At 45.9% G+C, this 22,234-nt stretch overlaps 1 protein-coding gene across 1 annotated transcript in view; it reads left to right on the top strand.

Moving 5' to 3' along the window:
* The window catches only part of GAK (cyclin G associated kinase), an 832,466-nt gene that overhangs the window by 656,707 nt on the left and 153,525 nt on the right, over positions 1-22,234 (top strand). The window contains 1 exon segment of the mRNA XM_029601806.1: positions 11,259-11,384. Coding sequence (XP_029457666.1) covers positions 11,259-11,384 — 126 coding nt within the window.

The raw sequence follows: 22,234 nt of genomic DNA on the forward strand, positions 1-22,234 counted from the left end.
AAATGACGGCAGGAAAGAACCAAATGGTCCATCTGGTCTACCCAGTAAGCTTATGGTAGTATCTACTGCACCATGTAGGTTACCCCATGTTTATCAGTTTCCCACACCCTAAAAGTCAGGGCTCTCGTTGGTTGCTGTTTGAATCCAATTCCCCATTCTGCCTTGCCGTTGAAGCAGAGAGCAATGATGGAGTTGCATCAAAGTATCAGTCTTATTGGTTAAGGGTAGTAACTGCCACATCAGCAAGTTACCCCCATATTTGTATCCCCAGACCATAAAAGTCGGGGCCCGCATTGGTTTCTCCATGAATTGTTTTCTTCATTTCCATCCCTTATCCTTTAGATATTCATAGGGGCAGATTTTAAAAGCCCTATGCGCACATGTCCAGGGGCTTTGTGAAAGGGGCGGGGGTGGGACCAAGGCCTCCGGCACAGCGACCGTGCTGGCAGATTGTGCGCCGGCACTTGGCCAGCATGTGCAACCTACGCCTGCCCAGAGGCAGGTGGAACTTACATAATAAAGGTTGGGGGGGGGGGGGTTTAGGTAGGACTGGGGGGCAGGTGGAGGGGGTGGAAGGAAAGTTCCCTCCGAGTCCGCTCCGATTTCGGAGCGGCCTCGGAGAGAACAGGAAAAGCCATCGGGGCTCCCCTAGGGCTCGGCGTGCACAAGTGTGCACCCCCTTGCGCGCGCCAACCCCGGATTTTATAACATGCGCGCAGCTATGTTATAAAATCGGGCGTAGATTTCTGCACGCCAGGTTGCTCACACAACTACGCCCACGCGTGGGTATTAAAATCTGGCCCATAGTGTTTATCCCATGCCCCTTTGAATTCTTTCACTATTTTGGTTTTCACCATCTCCTCCGGAAGGTCATTCCATCTCTGTGAAGATATATTTTCTGATGGTTCTGAGACGTCCTCCCTGGAGTTTAATTTTGTGACCCCTAGTTCTGCTAATTTCCTTCCAACGGAAAAGGTTTGACTTTTGTACATCATTAAAACCTTTCAAGTATCTGAAGGTCTATCATATCACCCTCTCCTCCTCTCTACCAGGATATACATATTCATATCCTTCGGTCTCTCCTCATAAGTTTTCTGATACTGACTCCACACCATTTTGGTAGCCCTTCTCTGGACCACCTTCATCCTGTCTCTGTCCCTTTTGAGGTAAGTGCTCCAGAACTGAACACAGTACTCCAGGTAAGGCCTCACCAAGGACCTGTACAAGGGCATCAGCACCTCCTTTTTTTTTTTTTTTTTTTTTTTTTTACTAGTTATTCCTCTCTCTGTGCAGCCCAGCATTCTTCTGGCTTTAGCTATCACCTTGTCACATTGCTTCGCCATCTTCAGATCACCAGAGACTATCACTCTAAGATCCCACTCTTCATCTGTGCAGATCAACCTTCCTTCCCAATCACATACAGCTCTTTTGGATTACCACACTTCTTGGCATTGAATCCCAGTATGTTTGGAAGTAAATTAATAAACCACTAGGGCATGGAGTTCACTGACTCTGTGAGCCAAAATGAGCGCTACCAACAATATGTTCGTCGAGGTTAGGTACTTCAGCTCACAAGAGTCTATAGACTCAAATTGTTTTGGTTTTATTTAAAGAAAAGTGATAAATCACATTTTAATAATAAACTAAACAAAGGGAACTTTTATTAACTGGGTCAATATCACATTGAGGTTCTAAGACACCACGGGAGGCATAATTGGTGAAGCAAACCCCACATAAATCAGAAACTAAAGACTACAGAGATTGGCATACCTTCCATATGGTAATAGTAAGCACCATTTGCACTAAGGTGAACCCTAACTGAGTTTGCTTTACCTTCTACATCTTTCAGGGTCAGGTCTTAATCAGATTTTTGTGTGGATCATGAGAGATCTAGAACCATTCCCTCACACTAAAAGGCAAACCAGCTCATGAGACTTCCTTGTAGAGTTCTTCCTGGAAGCCTAAGCACCACAAGACATATCCTCAGGAAGATCCAGGTATTGCAGAGCTAAACTCTAAACATCCAGGCCTTGAGGGCTAGGGACTCGATTTTGGGTTGGCTCAACATCTCTTAATCTTGAGTGATGAGAGCTGGGGAATTCCACAGCCTGACTGGATTCCTGATAGACATTTCCAAAAGGACTGAAAACCAAAGTTATCTTGACCAGTAAGGTGCTATGAGAATCATAGTTCCTTGGTCTGAGTTTCAACAAGGTCTTTGCCACTAGAGAAATTGTAGGATAGATATACAGTAAACCCTGACCCCCATTTCAGGGCAAAGGCCCCGAGTCTCCTTGCCGGAGCAGACGAGAGGGACTATTAGAGGGGATGCAAACATATCTACGATGGATGTGCCCGATTCATGTCCAACTCAGCCTGTCCTCCAGGACATTATCTTAGCCTGCCAGATTATGCAATTTGGAGGATCTACCACAGATGTGCCACACTCATGTCCAATTCAGCCTGCCTTTCCAGGACATTCTCCTCGCCTACCAGATATGTCTTAGAGGACCATTCCCTGAAAGATGGCCCAGTCCCACATCTAGACAGTTTCCTGACACAAGAGGTACAGTCCCCGTCCTCCCTGTTTGCTGATGTAGAACATCACCTCTTGATTGTTCATCTGGGCGAACATAACTTTGTTGGCCAAGCGTTCTCTGGAAGCCTTCACAGTGCACCTTCTTTCCCTTAATTCTGGGAAGCTTTTCTTGAGCAGACTAAAAGCACTGGGTGTGGAATCTTTTTACGTGGGTTCCCCAGCCTAGGTTGGACACATCTGTGGCTAGGATGATTTGCACTGGCAGAATTTGGAAAGGTATTTCCCTGGCCAGATTGCAGTGAATCAGCCACTAGGATAAGGGGAGTCCTTCAGAGGCTGGATATTGCAGATTCTGTCCCAAAGATCTTTAGTGTTCTAAATCAGTTGCGATCTGAGGGTTTAATGGGCTCTACTCAAGGGTGTAACAATGACCATTAATGCAGTGAGGCTCAACAACCTCAACATGTCCATTGCAGATGCCTGCTGGCTCATTCTTATCCTTTCTTTGTGGATATCACTTTGATAATCATCTCCTAAGGGGAAAAATCAGAAAATATTTCTTCATGGAAGGGTGGTGGATGTATGGCATGCCCTCCTGGAAGAGCTGGTGAAGACAAGAACGGCAATGGATTTCAAAAGGGCAAGGGACAAATCCAGAGAATCCCTACTGGCTACAGAATGGAAATGAAGAAATGGGTTAACTTTTATATTACACCTAAAGTTTACATTGCTGCTTGATGGGTACCCTCATGGAGCGGCAGCTGCTATTACCCTTAACAGAATGCTTGGGAATAGCCTACACAGAGTGGCAACTGCTATTACCCTAATGAAAATAAACTTGCTGGGCAGACTGGATGGACCTTTTGGTCTTTATCTACCATCATTCACTGTTACTATGCTTGAGTCATCTCTGGCAGCACTCCTATAAATTCCAATTTCCTAGCGTGTAGCAGATGGACTCAGAACAAGTGGGTATAGTGTGCTCGTGCTAACAGTTGGAGACGATCTGACGTCAGCACGGGTACATATACCCCCACAGGAAGTGAAGCAATTTAGTAATTTCCGTCTCCAAAGCAGTTTGGAGCACCTGCACGCTCGCTGAGCGTGTTTTCCAATACTACTTTCTACTTTCTAAATTTCTAAGAAGGTACCAGAAGATAAGCCCCGCACTCCTGCGGTGATACCCTCGGGTCCCTCCCCCAGTTGAGTTTCCCGAGGTGATTTCCGCGATCCCTCGGAGGTCTACGCCTCGGTCCGGTGGCCGAACCGCGGCAGGGATCCAGCCCCCGAGCGAGAAGGGCTCGGGCGTGGCTGAGAGGCACCTCGGTCCCGGCGAAGACTTAGCCCCGAGCGAGACGAGTTCGGTGGCTTAGAGGCAGCGGGTGCACTTCCTCGAGTGCGGCGGTGAAGGTATTTCCCCACTCCCACCGCAGCTGGAGACCGCCCGGGTTACAGCCGGGAAGCGCCGAAGATCAGGTAAGGCGTACATCTCTTACTTTTGGTCTCCGAGGTACGAGGATTGGCGGCGTTGCCGGCAGGCGGCACGCCGTGGAGGTCGCCATTTTGTCTGCCTTATTCAGGTATTGAGCGCCCACGGATAGGCGCACACGGATAGGCGCCTGTTGATAGGCGCACAACGCAGCATATAGATTGCTAAGCGCATGTTATTGAGCGCATATCGCATATTATTGAGCGCATATTATTGAGAGCATATCGCATATTATTGAGCGCATATTATTGAGAGCATATTGCTGAGCGCATATTATTGGCAGCATATTGCATAAGCGCCGGCGCCCTGCAGTCGCAACACGCGATGGAACACTTAAACTCCCCGGTGTCTCCAGAGGCGGCACCTCCTGATTCCGGCGTGAAAGCTCTTGGCCTGTGCTCAGCATGCCATCTTAGAGCCACACAGAGCGAGGAGCCAGACTCCCTTTGTGCCCAATGTGAGGAGGCCGTGGGAGCCTCGGGCCAGGACCAGTCTCAACCGAGGTTTACAGACAGTTCCCCAGGCGCCACCCCGGATCTAGCGGGCCGTCTCGAACAGCCAGGAATCCCGGGGGACCTGGTACCCCAACGGCTAGAGACCACTTCCATTTCCTAGGTGGACTTATTTAAGGGGATCCACGCCTTTGTACAGATGCAGTCGGCTTCCCGTCCAGGCCCTGCTGCTCCGGCTGACCCTGCCCCCGGACCCTCTCGCCTTTACCGCGGGCACTCGCCTCCGGGCAGTCCGGCTCATGCGGATCCTGATGTCTCGGAGGACGAGTCCGGACTCCCCGAGGAGGGGGAACTTCCCTCGGGGATAGAGCCATATCGAACTATGAGGCGGTTCTTCCCCAAGGACGATCTCTCTGACCTGGTTTCTCAGTGCCTGGCGGAGTTGGCTATTCCAGGCCCCAGTACCATGGAGGCATCCAATCAGAACCCCCTGCTGGAGGGTCTTCGTCCGACGGCCCGCCATTTCCCCTTCCTGCAAGCGGCACAACAGCTGATCGATTTGGAGTGGAATGCGCCGGAGGCCTCATTCAAAGGGGGTCGGGCCCTGTCTGGCATGTACCCCCTGGACCCGGCAATCAAGGATATGCTGGCGTGCCCCAAGGTGGATGCCATAGTTAGCGCTGTGGTCAAGTGCACTACCATTCCAGTGGAGGGGGGGTGGCCCTCAAGGAGGCTCATGACCGACGACTGGACGCCATCCTGAAACAAACCTTTGAGGTGGCAGCTCTGTCTCTGCGGATCGCAACCTGCTGCACAGTGGTGACGTGTTCCTGTTTGTCACAGGTCAGGAACAATTCCCCGGCAGTGGACATGGAGTCAGATCTCTCATTCCTCACGGATGCCGCCTCTGACCTAGTCCTACGACAGCCAAGGGGGTATCATCCTCAGTAGCAGCCAGGAGGCAGCTCTGGATACGGAATTGGTCAGCCGATGCTCCTTCTAAGACATGCCTCACCAGAATGCTGTTCAAGGGTTCTCTTCTGTTCGGCAGCAACCTAGTCAAACTGGCCAGCACATGGGGCGCCTCTCCAGTACCCCGACTGCCGGAAGACAGGTCAAAGAGGAGCCAGCGCACCTTTCCGAGGCCATCCAGAGGTAGAAGCTCCCAACGCTTCACTCCCTATAGGAGTCGCTACCAGGCGCCTCGTCCTCAGGCCAGGAACCAGTCCTTTCGGACCAAGCAGCACAAGAGGGGAGCTGGCTCGGGTTCCGGTCCCGGCCGCACCTCACAATGAGAATCAGCCGATCCATCCGGGGGACGAAGCCATAGGGGGCAGGTTAACCCTCTTCTACCCCAGATGGGTCGAGATTACGTCGGACCAGTGGGTCCTCGCCATCATCCGAGAGGGGTATTATCTGGACTTTTATCACATCCCTCCGCACAGGTTTGTGGAATCTCCGTGTCCAATCCACAAAAAGGCGGCATTGGAAACTACCCTGGCGAGGCTCATGTCCTTGAAAGCCATAATCCCAGTACCTGCCTGGGAAATGGATTCTGGGCACTATTCCATTTATTTCATGGTACCCAAGAAAGAGGGCACTTTCCGACCCGTCTTGGACCTCAAGTCAGTCAACCAATACTTAAAGGTCCCGAGGTTTCGCATGGAAACTCTGCGCTCAGTCAAGACCGCAGTACAGCCAGGGGAATTCCTCACGGCCTTAGACTTGTCGGAAGCCTACCTGCATATCCCGATCCATCGGGATCATCAGCGCTACCTACGCTTCAAGGTTCTGGGACGACACTTCCAATTCCGGGCTTTGCCCTTCGGGTTAGCCACTGCGCCGCGGACCTTCACCAAGGTGATCGTAGTGGTAGCAGCGGCGCTCAGAAGGGAAGGAATCCTTGTCCATCCCTACCTAGACGATTGGCTGATCAGGGCGAAATCACGAGAGGAGAGCCATCGGGCAACCAACAGAGTGATCTACCTTCTGGAAAGCCTGGGATGGGTAGTCAACCTAAGCAAGAGTTGCCTACAGCCTTCCCAATCACTGGAATACCTGGGAGTCCGGTTCGACACCCAGGCAGACAAAGTCAGCCTAACCACCAAGAGAAGGTTAAAGCTCCAGATGTGTCTACGTTCCTTGATGGGAGCCAGCCGGCCCATAGCTTGGGATTACCTACAGGTTCTCGGTCTCATGGCATCCACCCTGGAAGTGGTACCATGGGCGCGGGCCCATATGAGATCACTGCAACGCTCCCTCCTCTCTCGATGGAGCCCACGCTTCCGGAATTACTCCGTGCATCTACCTCTACCCCCCAGAGTGCGGACCCAGCTACGGTGGTGGTTGTGGTCCGACCACACGAGCAGGGGGTCGAAGATGTCCTCCCCCACGTGGACCCTGCTCACCACAGATGCCAGCCTGAGCGGATGGGGAGCACACTGCGAAGAGCTCACCGCCCAAGGGCGGTGGAACAGAGAAGAATCGGGGTGGAACATCAACCGCCTAGAGGCACGGGCAGTCCGGTTAGCCTGCCTGCGATTTGCTCACAGACTGCAGAACAGAGCAGTCAGAGTGATGTCCGACAATGTCACCATGGTGGCATACATCAACCGACAGGGTGGAACCAGAAGCCAACAGGTGTCCCTAGAGAGAGCCCTGCGGATGGCTTGGGCAGAGGCGAATCTCCAGGACATCTCCGCCATCCACATTGCCGGAAGGGACAACACCACGGCAGACTTCCTCAGCAGGGAAAGCCTAAATCCGGGAGAATGGCAGCTGTCCCCCACAGCCTTCCAGATGATTGTGGATCAGTGGGGGACTCCGGATATGGACCTATTAGCGGACAGGTCCAATGCTCAAGTACCCAGATACTTCAGCCGCAAGCGAGATCCGTTCTCTCACGGGATCGACGCCCTGGTTCAGCCATGGCCTCCAGAGACCCTGCTATACGCCTTTCCGCCGTGGCCCCTGCTGGTTGCCCTTATACACAAGATTCAGAGGCACAGAGGCCTAGTTCTTTTAGTGGCACCAGACTGGCCAAGAAGACCCTGGTACGCGGACATGATAAGACTACTGACAGGGGAGCCCCTTCCCCTGCCTCCTCTCAGGGACCTGCTAAGTCAAGGTCCCTGAGAGGAGGATCCGGCTCAATTCTCTCTTACGGTCTGGCCATTGAGAGGGCTAGACTGAAGAAAAGAGGTTACTCTGAGCCGGTGACAGATACACTCCTCCGAGCTCGCAAGTTTTCCACATCCCTCACCTACATAAGGATCTGGAGAGTATTTGAAGCCTGGTGTGACACTCAAGGCACCAATCCACATGCGACCACAATCCCTATTGTTCAGGATTTCCTGCAGGATGGGCTTCAGAAGGGTCTCTCCCTAAGCTCCATCAAGGTTCAGGTGGCTGCGCTGTCTTGCTACGGTCCCAGGAGGGATGGCAAGACCATTGCCACGCACCCAGATGTTTCTCGCTTCCTGAAAGGAGTCAAGCACATTCGTCCGCCACTGAAGTGGCCAGTGCCCCTGTGGAACCTCAACATAGTTTTGGATTTCCTCGCGGGATCCACCTTCAGACCCCTCCGGGGCCTGTCTTTCCGTTCACTAACTTTGAAGATGGTGTTCTTGCTGGCAGTGTGTTCAGCACGCCGCATCTCAGAGCTACAAGCGCTGTCCTGCCATGATCCCTTTCTCAGGCTCACTCCAGAGGCTATCCATCTTTGCACGGTTCCCTCCTTCTTACCTAAAGTAGTCTCACAATTTCACCTCAACCAAACCATATCCTTGCCAACCACGGCGGGTTTGAAGAAGTCGGAAGAAGGGCGTTTGCTACGCCATCTCGACATCGGCAGATTGCTGCCCAGATACCTGGAAATGACAGAAGCAGTACGAAAGACGGACCATCTGTTCGTCCTTCACAGAGGGAAGAAACAAGGGGAAGCGGCCTCACGGCCCACCATCGCCCGCTGGATCAAAGAAGTTATCAGAGCGGCCTACGTAGAGTCCGGGAAGTCACCGCCTCTGCAGGTCAAGGCTCATTCCACCAGAGCGCAGGCGGCCTCTTGGGCAGAATCTAGGATTTCATTTCATTTTTTTTCATTTAAAAAGATTTATTAATCGCTTAACACAAAAGGCCTAAGCGATATACAAAATAAACATGCATAATAAAAGCACAAAAATTTGACAAAAACTAAAACAAACAAGCGTTATAAATTATATAAAATAATAAAAATACAAAAATATCACATCTAAATATAAAATAAATATTTTCACTTCAATACAATACTCATCAACACAGAAGCAAAATGAGAATCAATACGATGCGTTACAACTTAAACGCACGGGCAAGGAGAAATTCTTTATAGGATGATTTAAATTTCTTAACATCTTCCATAGATCTCAATTCTATAGGGATTGAATTCCATTGAGAGTGTGCCGCAATTGAAAAAGAGGTCTCTCTGGTACTAAACAGACGAGCTTGACGAGATATGTAAGGTGGCGACGTGGTCCTCCCTCCATACCTTCTCCAGATTTTACCGTCTGGACGTCCAGGCCAGGGAGGACACAGCATTTGCGAGGGCAGTCCTATGCGGTCCTCAGGCAGCCTCCCACCCAGTCCGGGAGTAGCTTTTGTACATCCCACTTGTTCTGAGTCCATCTGCTACACGCTAGGAAATGTAGAGATTACTTACCTGATAATCTCCTTTTCCTTAGTGTATGCAGATGGACTCACCATCCCGCCCGGCTGCCAGTATACATGGGTTTCACCAATTCAAGGTAAGGCATGTCATTTCTTACACGAGAGCGTCCACTCTACCAGGTGTCGACGCCTTCCGGTTGGAAACGCTGGCGGTCTCCAGCTACTATCAATCGGTCAGGGGAATCCTGTTTCATTAATTAATTGATCGGTCAGTACACATATATCCATAACAGCTTTTGCAAGGAAGATTACTAAGTTGCTTCACTTCCTGTGGGGGTATATGTACCCGTGCTGACGTCAGATCCATCTCAAACTGCTAGCACGAGCACACTATACCCACTTGTTCTGAGTCCATCTGCATACACTAAGGAAAAGGAGATTATCAGGTAAGTAATCTCTACATTGTGATGGCGGGCTGAAATGGGATTTGGGATAATTCTTTAGGACTACCTGGAAATGTGCTCTTGAGCAGCCAATCATCCGGGTAGGAAAATGCAGGCACCCCAATTTGTGCAGATATGCTGCCACCATTATCGAACATTTTGTGAATATGAATGGTGCTGATACAAGCCAGGGGCAGTATGCAATATTGAAGGTGGTGATTCCTATTATGAATCTATTTTCTGCAATTTGGAAATATCTATTGTCATGTAAGCATCCTTTTGATCCCTTTTTCAAGCAAGGGAATCAAGGTGCCCAGGAAAACTATTTTGAACTTTTCCCTTTTCAGGAGCTTGTGCAAATCCCTTAAGTTTAGAATAGAATGGATTTTGCGATTAGCAAATACTTGCAATAAACTCCCTGCCCTCTTTCCCCTAGAGGAACAGGCTCTACTGCATTGGTCTCGAGGGAGGAAAGCTCCTCTTCTAGCAGTTCCTGATAGATACCTAGGCATCAATCAAATGGGTTTCTTTGGGGGATTTGGAGATGTGATCCAGTAGGTGTAGTCCTTCATCCTTTTTGGATTATGCTGAGGACCTAAGTATCTAGTTATTTTGGACCATTGATCTATGTAGAACCTTAGCCTGTTTCCAACAGTAAGTTCCTCTGGAATGGATACTAGAATTTCAGGTATGCTCTCTATGATCCAGTCAAAACCCTAATCCAGATTTTGACTGGGAGCTGGCTGTGGCTATTGGGCCCTCTGCTACTAAGGTTGAGCACGAGGTCCCTGCTGTTGATGGGTTCGAGGGGATAGAGGGAAACATCTCAACTGAGAGAGAGGCTTCATTGGCACATTATGGACCACTCTCACAGTGATCCTTAATCTGAGCAACCATGTCATTGACCTTATCTCTGAAGAGATTCTGCCCATTGCAAGACACATCAGTTAGTCTTTTCTAGACATTCGGCTGAAGGTATGAGGCCTGCAGCTAAGTGAGCCTGCAGACACCAATATCCACTGCAGAGACTCTTAATAATTTCTCAAAAATATCAAGTCATTTGGGACATGTACTTTCCATATTCCATGCCCTTGTCCACCAATGACTCCAAGTCATAATGCTGCTTCTGCCAACTCCTTCATGCTCTTCAGAATGTCCCACATATACAGGTTTATGAAGAACTGATGATATGCAATGTGGGCACTGAGCCACAGTTCCCTGAAAAATATTTTTCTCAAGTAAGTCCAGAGTATGAGAATCCTTGCCCAGGGTGTTAAGGAATGGGTTCTAGACCTCTTGACTTTCTTGAGAATAGATATGACCTTCACTGACTGGTGTGACAGCTGCTGCTCCGCAAATCTCAGAGCCTTTCTGCTTTTTCTCAAACAGTTGTATTGAATTAATTTTTAGTTGAAATAACTGGACAGTACTCTCCAAAGCCACATAGGGTAATTAGTATGGACAACCAACAAAGATGTGTTTTCCCATAAAATACTCAGCAAACTACCTGTCAGATGAGAGAATTCTAATTTTCTCATGAATAGAATATTTTTTTCTTTAAAAATGTGTTCCTATAATTATATTGTTTTGCAGTTTTATGATACACAATAGTATTGTGCTTTATTTAAAAATATAATGAACTGAAATTTTATCCTTTTAGACTATATAACTATATATTTTATTTAAATATGCAGCCTCTGAATCTACAACAGCAAGTCAGTCATCAGTCTCATTGTCCTCAGACTCATCTTTTAATCCAACAAAATCAAGTAACTTTGACCCTTTTGCTGACCTTGGTAATCTCAGTTCTACTCTTCCAGGTAATGTGAATTATTTTGTACTGAAATGCTACAACTGAATATGCTTAATATGGATTGCACATTATTTTGGACCTTTTGGAAATCTGAGAAAAGTTTAAAAAATTAGTATAGAGGAAGTCGATGCCCTATGGTATTTTGAGTTACAATGATTCAGAGTTATGTTTCTAGATTGATACTCATTATCCAACTTACAACACTTGTTTTAATTTAAGGGCGCTCAAGTGTCTCCCAGCAGGCACATTGATGTGCTGATGAACATGAGTCCTGTCAAGGTGACAACATTAGGAAACATACTACGGAGTTCCTCTCCTCAAAACAGTATTGGTACAATGTCCTCTAGGAATGCCTTGGCACATTCTTCTTTGGACAAAGAAAAAGTAATGCTTTAAAATGTTTGTGCTGGGGGGGGAAGAAGTGACATCTCGACCTAATATGGACGTCTCCTCCACGATCACTCGGAGATTTTCTAGTCTATCACCTCCAAGACATCCGCATCCGAATAGTGGAAACTGGCGAGTAAAAGTGTGATTAACATGCCTTTTTCTTACTAATCGGTTGATTTGACCCAGTTCTCCTACAATGCCGGGGAATCCAGATTTGCGGCCTTGTCGGCTGAACCAGCAGCCTCGGGCCATGCGCCTCCACCAGAGGTGAGCAATGGGGAACCCCCCAACCTGGACACGACCATGGCGACACTAACGAAAAGGAACTTTAATAATTGGTTTGATGAAATCCGGCGAGATATACACTCCCTAAGAGACAATGTGAATGCAAATATAGAAAGCCTCCAGATGGACCTGCGCGATCTTGGCAGACGGGTAGAGGAGACTGAAGGTGTCATGGAGGCGCATGGCATACAACTAACCGTGCTAACTGATAAAATAGCAGAGCTCCATAAACAGCAGGAAGGAAGCGACTTTAAAAATGGAAGACCTTGAAAACCGATCTCAGAGGTCCAACATACGCATCGTGGCTTCCCCAAGATCCCAGAATTTGCAGATACGAAGGAGGCGGTGAGAAAGATATGTGCAGCACTCTGATCCGGGACCGTGCTTAGAGGAGCAGCATAGACCATACATTGTAATTGAGAAGGCTCAATGGGTTTTAGGGAACGCCCTGCGAAACACCCCGAAGGATATTATAGCTTGCCTGTACAGTTTTCTAATCAAGGACCTTATGCGTTGCACCAGGCGGCTGAGTCCAATTAGCTGGGAAGGCCATGACTTACAGATATACAATGATTTGGCGCCAGTCACCGTGCGCAGACGAAGAGAGCTGCAACCCCTAACAATGGTGTTACAGAGGGAGAATATCCGGTATCAGTGGATATATCCATGGGGCCTGGCTTTCACTATCCATGGTGCCACTTCTCAGGTTAAAAACGTTGACGATGCGATTCCTATACTACAGGCAGCAGGTATTGCGATGCCACAAGGGGAGAAACCACTGACCCAACCTAGTATGCAGGCCCAACCGAAATGACAGAGAGTCAGGAAAGGAGGATGCCACCTCACCAGGATCCCAGGGGGCAATGGAAACCCCGCCTTGGACAAGCCATCATGACTAGCAGGACTCCACTTCCCCACTCCTGGCGAGGAAGAGGAGGGGGTTTTTTGACCCAGAAAGCTACAAAAGGGCTGCAGTTGAGCAGCATACAGTCCTACCTAGGAGCAACAGAGAGTTGGCGGTGGGCCTGTAGATCGGATGGACCTAGTCAGTTGCAGGTGGTTAACCCTAGCTAGCAATAAGGACGAGACTGAGTTTCTGCTATACAGTTTTATTGTTATTAATATTCATTAAGCATAAGGTTGGGGACAAAACACGGAGGGGGGGGCGGGTTAACCGCATAATGAAATGGATTTCTGGAGAATGGTGGATTGTGGTGTAGGGACAGACGGGCTATCTTCCTCTAGGTAGGGGTCTACCTTTATGGTGGGCTGGGGTATTGTGCGACGGAGACGGAGGAGGGAAGGGTAACAGGAGGGTGGGTGAAGGGCATAAAGGGGGTGGGGGGGAGGTGGGGTGGCAGTACGAGGTAGGAAGTGTGGGAAATGGGTCCTTTGGGATGATGTGCGGAGGTGATCGGGGTATGTATGGCTGGTGGGTGAGGTATATCTAAACGGGTCTGATAACCAGAAGGAGGATATGAGAGGGACTGGGGGGAGGATGTCTTGGACAAATGAATGAGCTTAAATGTATTTCTTTGAATGTTAAAGGCTTAAACTCACTGTACAAGAGACAAATGCTCTTTAAAGAGCTTAATAGACTACAAGCATCAATAGCATTTGTCCAGGAGACGCACCTGAGGTGTCGAGATGAAAGATTACTCTATTCAAAAAAAATAATCTACAGTATTTTGCATCCTCCACTCCCCGCAATAGGTATCAAGGGGTAGGGATCCTCTTTTCTCAGCACCTCGCTGTGCAAGTACAAGACCAATATAGGGATCCTAATGGCAGATTTTTGATACTAATAGTAGCCTTGCAAAATTCTCAGCTGGTACTAGTCAGTGTTTATTGCTCTCCATCACTGCAGGCAGAGACAATAAGAGAAGTGAGTCAACGGATAGAGGCCTATCTTTGTGCCAGTGTGGTTATTGCTGGGAATTTCAATGTAGCCCCTAATCCTAGGCTGGGCACTTCGGCGTAGTCCCTTGGTGGGAAAGGGAAACCTAGGAAAGCTTTAAAACAAATGATGAAGGCTAGACAACTAGTGGATATATAGCACCTCAAATATCCACACAGCAGTAATTATACTTTCTACTCGCATCCCCACAATTCATATACACGAATAGATTATTTCTTAATTTCCAAGGATCTAATTGCTAGAACAGGTGCAATTGATATTGAGTGTATAACCTGGTCTGATCATGCTCCAATACTGTGGACGATATTCTGGTCCTCTGGAGATACGGGCCGCAAGTTTTGGAGATTAAATGATTATCTCTTGAAAATCAAATCTTATCAAGAAGTATGGGTGAAGTGATTGAGGATTATTTTAGGCTGAATGTGGGATATGAGGTATCACCTTTTTCAATATGGGAAGGTGTGAAAGCAGTTCTTCGTGGTCAATTGATAGGCCTGGGTACATATCATAAAAAGCAAATGAAAAGAAAAAAAGGCAACCTTATTAATAGAATTGGATGGATTGGAACACCATCATAAACAAAATCCAGGGTCTATACAGGTTGGGATCTTGAATTGGAAAAGAGAGGAAATAGCTGCTTTAGATACTGCGGCGATAGCTCACAGACTGGATATTTATTTATTTAAAGGTTTTTATATACCAATAACCATTTGCACATCATATCGGTTTACATGGAACAGTTTTGTTAAATATCCTAAAACGACAATACTATGAATTTGGAGATAAGAATAGCAGACTTCTGGTGCGAAGGCTGCAAGCCAAGAGGCTTCAGGAATTGATATATCGTATAAAAGCAGGTTCGGGACATATGCTACTGGACCCAGAAGCCATCCGAACATGTTTTCAAAATTTCTATGAGGAATTATATACCCCGGAGGCTAGGGTAGCTGCGGAGGATATTTCCTTCTATTTGGTGGGGATAGATCTACCTAAATTGTCTGACCCGGATCAGACTTTAATGGGGAAACCAATCTTGGAGATAGAGGTAGATAGAGGTAGATTAGGTAATCAAAGATTTAAAAACAGGTAAATCCCCGGGACTAGACTTTCATTCCCCTTTTCTATAAAAAAAAATATAGGACAATTTTACAAGGTCCTCTGGCACAAATGTTTAATCAAATTCGGGAGGGCGGCAACCTGTTACCCTTTGGGAACGTGGCAGGCATTATAATCATTCCTAAGCCGGGGAAAGAGTCCACGAACTGTGCCTCATATAGGCCTATCTCATTAATCAATATTGATTTGAAAATTTTGACCAAAATATTGGCTTTTCGATTGCGAGGGAGGATAGAAGGGCTCATTCATACAGATCAAGCAGGATTTATGCCGGGCTGGACGACAGCAGACAATATCAGGAAATTGATAAACCTGATCCACAGTTCCAAAGTAGCGGGTAACCCAGCGATTTTTTTTTTTACTATAGATGCTGAAAAGGCTTTTGATCGGGTTTATTGGCCATTTCTGTTCGCAGTTATGGAAAAGGTAGGCTTGGGGGGTTCATTTTCTACATAGGTTAGGGAATTATACAGAGATCCTCTAGCATACTTAAAAATTAACAGTTACACAAAAAACTTCCCGATAAAGCGAGGGACCCGGCAGGGCTGTCCTCTGTCCCCGCTTTTATTTACTCTTAGCTTGGAACCCCTGGCAGCAGCTATTCGACATGCCCCGGAGGTGCAGGGTATCCCCGTTGGCTTAAAACAATATAAAATATCACTTTATGCCAACGATATTATCTTTTCTTTAACCCACCCACTGATGACTTTGACAGCGGTATGGCATCAGCTGGAAAAATATGGGCACCTTTCAGGGTTCGGATAAACCCAGACAAGTCAGAGATACTACCGGTAAATCACTCCATGGACCTAGAGCAAGAAGGGAAACGGAAGTTTCCTTTTCTTTGGACGAAGGGCCCCATTAGGTATCATTAGGTATTTGGGAATTAATTTAGGCCTGAATCTAAATTGTTTAGTACAGCAGAATTATCAGCCCCTGGTGCGTTGTTTGATCGGAGAATTGGAAAAGTGGAAGCGTTTACAGCTCTCTTGGTTTGGGAGGATCAATGCCATCAAAATGAATATCTTGCCAAGACTGGGATATCTTTTTCAGGCACTACCGTGCCTGCTTCCAACCCATGAATTGAAACCGTTCCAGCGGAAAATGTTTTTTTATTTGGTGCCGGAGACTACCTAGGGTTTCCAGGGTGGTGCTTTGCAAGACCAGGAGGGAAGGTGGAGTGCGACTGCCTTCTTTAATACACTATTATGTCGCGTCCCAACTTAAACATGTGATTGATTGTCATGACCTAGGCTCCACCAAACAGTGAGTGGAGATGGTGCAGGCTATGGTGGGAGGACCCCCAATATATCTACTGTTTTGGTTGGGTGGGCTTACACCCCAAGATATTCTGGCCTTCCCTCCGGCACTGCAAAGTACCTATACTATTTGGAAATGCTGGAGGCCAAACCTTGTGGGGGTAGTAAGTTATATTTGGCCCTCTCACCTATCCGGTATTTGAGAGATTTTTTAACCGGACAAACTAATAAGGTTTTTCGACGCTGGGAAGAGAGAGGCCTCACTTGCCTGGGACAATGGGATGCTACCATTTGAGCAATTGCAACATACATATGGCCTGCCCAATACAGACTTCTTAGCTTATGCCCAGTTATGACATTTTATCTCCACGAGTGGTGTTAAATCCGACTTGCACCAGGGGCTCTCTATATTTGAGGGATATTGCATTCTAGCAGGCAAAATGAAGAAAATCATCTCCAAGGTCTATCAGTTATTGGTTGGAGGGGATTTTCAAACAGCAGCTCATTTGGCAGCATGGGAGACAGATCTGGGTACCACTTGGGACCGGGGTAAATGGGAGGAATGTTTTCGTAACTTAGGGGAAAGACCTCAATGCCTGCGGCCATGATGGAGAATAGGTATAAACTCTTGTATCGTTGGCATTATTCCCCGGTTAGAATAGCACAGTGGTTTCTGGGGAGCTCTCCCTTGTGCTGGCGGCAATGCTCCCAAGTTGGCTCCTTTATTTACATGTGGTGGCATTGCCCGGAAATACAAATATGTTGGCGGGACTGGCAGAAGCCGATGGATAGCATTTTGGGAGTTCGGGTTCTGTTCTTGGTAGAAATTTGGCTTCTGGGGCTCCAGTATGAGGCGCTCCCGGATGAGCAACAGGCATTGTTTACGTATGTGGTAACAGCAGCCAGATTGCTGGTGGCTGCCCAGTGGAAGTCTAGCCACATACTGAATTGTTCTCAATTGCTCACCAAATTACAATATATATATACATTATGGAAATACTGACAGCAATAAGAAGAGACACAATTCCCAAGTTTTACAGGATTTGGACTTTAGTGAAGCCTTACATACCAGGGTACGACTAGGGATAGAAAATATGTATACAGTGGTCCCTTGACTTACGAACTCAATTGGTTCCAGAGGGCTGGTTGTAACTTAAGCTGGTTGTAAGTCAAGACTATGTTTTCCATAGGAAATAATGGAAATACCCATAATGCATTCCAAACCTCCCAAAAGCACTCCTTACCTAACCATTTCTATAATAAAAAAAGATGGTTGTATAATGTCTGTAATTACCAGAAACGCCAATAATTTCCTAGTGTACTCATCAAAAAGTTATAAAATGTGCCTAGCCTACCAGAAACAACAATTTTACCTCCTCCACCAGTTCCTTTACAATATCTTGATGTTACCTGGGTAACATCAAGCTAGGTTGAGAGAACATTGCACAAATCTGATCTTTGGGTGAGTTTCCTCACTCCGAAGGTCATCAAATCTTCACAAGAGTGCAATGTTCTGTTTGTACGTCACACTCTGCATGTCAAAGTGGCCCCTAACTCCTATACTAATACTTACACCTCACCTCGAGTAACTAGGTGAGCCTCATATAGGGGTATAAATACCTATAAATACCTACCTACTATGAGGGCATTATGGCTAGGCTAGGCTCGCACGAGAGAGCCTCTGTAGTTTAGGAAAAATCACAGCTCTGAAACTTTGCTCCTTTCCTCCTTCAATACTACTCTAAGAGGCTTTGATTCCAACCAAGACTACAGTCTAGTTCTTCTAGACATCTCAGCGGCCTTTGACACTCTGGATCACACCATTCTACTGTCCAGATGACAATCAATTGGTATTTCCGACATAGTTCATAACTGGTTCAATTCCTTTCTTACTAACAGACAATGCCAGTTTCAGCTAGGAACTTCCTCTTCCTCACTTTATTCCATTCCCTCTGGTATCCCACAAGGTTCTTCACTTTACCCAATTCTTTTCAACATCTACCTTCTACCACTATGCTACTTACTGGATAGCTTAAACATTCAATTTAAAATATACACGGATGATATACAGTTCTGTATCCCATACTTAACCTCATGGTCCTACACTCTTTCATTAGTTTCCCTATACATAAATGCAATAAAAGTTTGACTTTCATGTAAACACCTAAAACTCAATACCTCCAAAACTGAAATTATCCATCTGTCAACCATAAAACCCTAGCTAAGGTCCTCCTCCCACTTTTGATCTAAATGGCACTTCCCTTCCAATCATCAAAAGAGCATGAAATCTTGGTGTCTTAATCGACTCCTGCCTTTCCATGAACAATCACATATCCAATTTGGTAAAAAAAATCTCTTTTCATACTATACATGTTAAAAAGACTGCATCCACTCCTACATTTCAGTGACGTCAGAACAATTCTTCAATCCTTAATATTCAACGGGCTGGATTACTGTAACGCATTACTTATCGGTCTCCAACAAAATGCCCTTTACCCGCAACAACTGATCCAGAACACTGCAGCCCACATTCTCACAGGAACCTCTCGTAGAGAACCTAGCTCCCCGATTCTCTACACCCTACACTGGTTACCAATAGACTCTAGAATAAAATATTGTTATTACTGTGATCTATAACCTACTGAATGACGACACCGCCTCATGGCTCCACTCGTAGCTTCGTCTAGAAGCCTCCGCTCCGCCCAAAATGCCTTCTAGAATTCCTAACCACTAAGACTGCATGATTAGAATTAACCAGAAAGCGAGCTTTTTCTGTAGCGGAACCTTTACTCTGGAACTCGATCCCAGACACTCTTAGAAACTCCTCCAGTAAGAAAGAATTTAAAAAGAACTTGAAAACTTATCTCTTTTAAAAGCATTTCCCAGAAACATTTAACCCTCAGTTCCAACCACTTTTCTTGACCACTTCCCCTGGCCGGAGACCTTCCTTTCTGTTCTTGCGATGTCTAACAGAGTCCCGCTTTCAGACACATCTGCAGGAATTTAGCTACCACTCCCTGCTGTTTGAATTTCTCCTTTTTACTTATTCATGTAACTTATATTAACTTCTTACTTTCTTCCCTTTTAATTATGTATTTTGTCTGTAAATTGTATTTTTTAAATTTTTTATGTTTGCCTTTCTAGTAAAAAAAAAAAACAAAAAACACGGTATATAAAAATTATTTAAATAAATCCCATTTGTCATAACTGATTGGGAATGTAATAAATAGGCATTTTTCTTATCAGTTCATGTTTTTAATTCCTATAGCAGTTGGAACTGCTTCTCCCTTGAATGTTAGAGGTAAATTCTTTGACTAATGTGGATCTGTTTGTCTGTATTCAATATAAACTAATATAAAGTACTAAAGAATTATTGAAGGGGTACACAGTCTGGGTGGGAGGATTCCTTGGATGAGGAGGCAAATCATCCATTGTACCTGAAGACTGGAGGATAGCAAATGTAACCCCAATATTTAAGAAGGGCTCCAGGGGCGATCCGGGAAACTTCAGACCGGTTAGCCTGACTTCAGTGCCAGGAAAAATAGTGGAAAGTGTTCTAAACATCAAAATCACAGAACATATAGAAAGACATGGTTTAATGGAACAAAGTCAGCATGGCTTTACCCAGGGCAAGTCTTGCCTCACAAATCTGCTTCACTTTTTTGAAGGAGTTAATAAACATGTGGATAAAGGTGAACCGGTAGATATAGTATACTTGGATTTTCAGAAGGCGTTTGACAAAGTTCCTCATGAGAGGCTTCTAGGAAAAGTAAAAAGTCATGGGATAGGTGGCGATGTCCTTTCATGGATTACAAACTGGCTAAAAGACAGGAAATAGAGAGTAGGATTAAATGGGCAATTTTCTCAGTGGAAGGGAGTGGACAGTCGAGTGCCTCAGGGATCTGTATTGGGACCCTTACTTTTCAATATATTTATAAATGAACTGGAAAGAAATACGACGAGTGAGATAATCAAATTTGCAGATGACACAAAATTGTTCAGAGTAGTTAAATCACAAGCAGATTGTGATAAATTGCAGGAAGACCTTGTGAGATTGGAAAATTGGGCATCCAAATGGCAGATGAAATTTAATGTGGATAAGTGCAAGGTGATGCATATAGGGAAAAATAACCCATGCTATAATTACACAATGTTGGGTTCCATATTAGGTGCTACAACCCAAGAAAGAGATCTAGGTGTCATAGTAGATAACACATTGAATTCGTCGGTACAGTGTGCTGCGGCAGTCAAAAAAGCAAACAGAATGTTGGGAATTATTAGAAAGGGTATGGTGAATAAAACGGAAAATGTCATAATGCCTCTGTATCGCTCCATGGTGAGACCGCACCTTGAATACTGTGTACAATTCTGGTCGCCGCATCTCAAAAAAGATATAATTGCGATGGAGAAGGTACAGAGAAGGGCTACCAAAATGATAAGGGGAATGGAACAACTCCCCTATGAGGAAAGACTAAAGAGGTTAGGACTTTTCAGCTTGGAGAAGAGACGACTGAGGGGGGATATAATAGAGGTGTTTAAAATCATGAGAGGTCTAGAATGGGTAGATGTGAATCGGTTATTTACTCTTTCAGATAGTAGAAAGACTAGGGGGCACTCCATGAAGTTAGCATGGGGCACATTTAAAACTAATTGGAGAAAGTTCTTTTTTACTCAACGCACAATTAAACTCTGGAATTTGTTGCCAGAGGATGTAGTTAGTGCAGTTAGTATAGCTGTGTTTAAAAAAGGATTGGATAAGTTCTTGGAGGAGAAGTCCATTACCTGCTATTAAGTTCACTTAGAGAATAGCCACTGCCATTAGCAATGGTAACATGGAATAGACTTAGTTTTTGGGTACTTGCCAGGTTCTTATGGGCTGGATTGGCCACTGTTGGAAACAGGATGCTGGGCTTGATGGACCCTTGGTCTGACCCAGTATGGCATTTTCTTATGTTCTTATGTTCTTAGGAAGTGCTAAGAGGGACCTAAGATGGTGCTGACCAGCATACAGCAGGGATACTGAGCTCTCAAGCTTGTTTTCTTTTGTGTCTTTGTCATTTTTTCCTCTTATATGGGAAAGAAGGTGGCTAAGGTGAGGACTTAACTCCTAGGAGTCCTCTACACTAGTTACCTTGACTAAAGGTCTGATGGATTGCTTATGTGTCCCTTCATGGTGTTGGAACACTGGGAGGATCCACTACCAGCTTTGGCAATACAGTAGCGACCTGGTTGAATACCAATATTTTGCTGAATCCCAATGTAATTGAATGACCCCTACCACTAGGGAGGCCAGTTGGACAGCCAATACTGGAGCTTGCATCTGTGATAGAAACTAAATAGACACTGGTAATTCTTGCAAGGGTTAAAGCTTAATCAAGGAAGGCTCCCCCTGAGCTGCATTCTACCATACCCATTGTAGCAGTGTCATCTGATTCTGGAGTACCTGAGCCTTGTAATAATCACCGTACCGATACCTTTCCAGGAATAGAGCAAAAGTAGATTCAATCAGAGGAGCGTGAATATCACAGTCATAGATTGTCTTCCTTTTGATTCAAGACTGGAAGAGCACACTAGTAAGACCAGCCATAATTACATTGGACTCTATAATGGGCAGTCCTTATTGTTCTTGAAATGTCATTATTTAACTTATCACACAATTATTTTAAAGTAATAATTGCCTGGCAGTTACAGAATTGTAAGCATGAGCAGCAGATCTTGGAACACTTTGGGAAACTTTCTGCCTTGGAGAACAAGGTTGAAACTTTGCAGCCCACTAATCTTTTACTAATACAAACTATATTTTAGTTTTACTTGATATATCCGCGGCGTTTGATACCCTCAATCATAACATTCTTCTTTCTACTTTACATCAAATTGGCATTAATGGAT

Source organism: Rhinatrema bivittatum, chromosome 1 (assembly GCF_901001135.1).
Source record: "Rhinatrema bivittatum chromosome 1, aRhiBiv1.1, whole genome shotgun sequence".
Classification (NCBI taxonomy): domain Eukaryota; kingdom Metazoa; phylum Chordata; class Amphibia; order Gymnophiona; family Rhinatrematidae; genus Rhinatrema; species Rhinatrema bivittatum.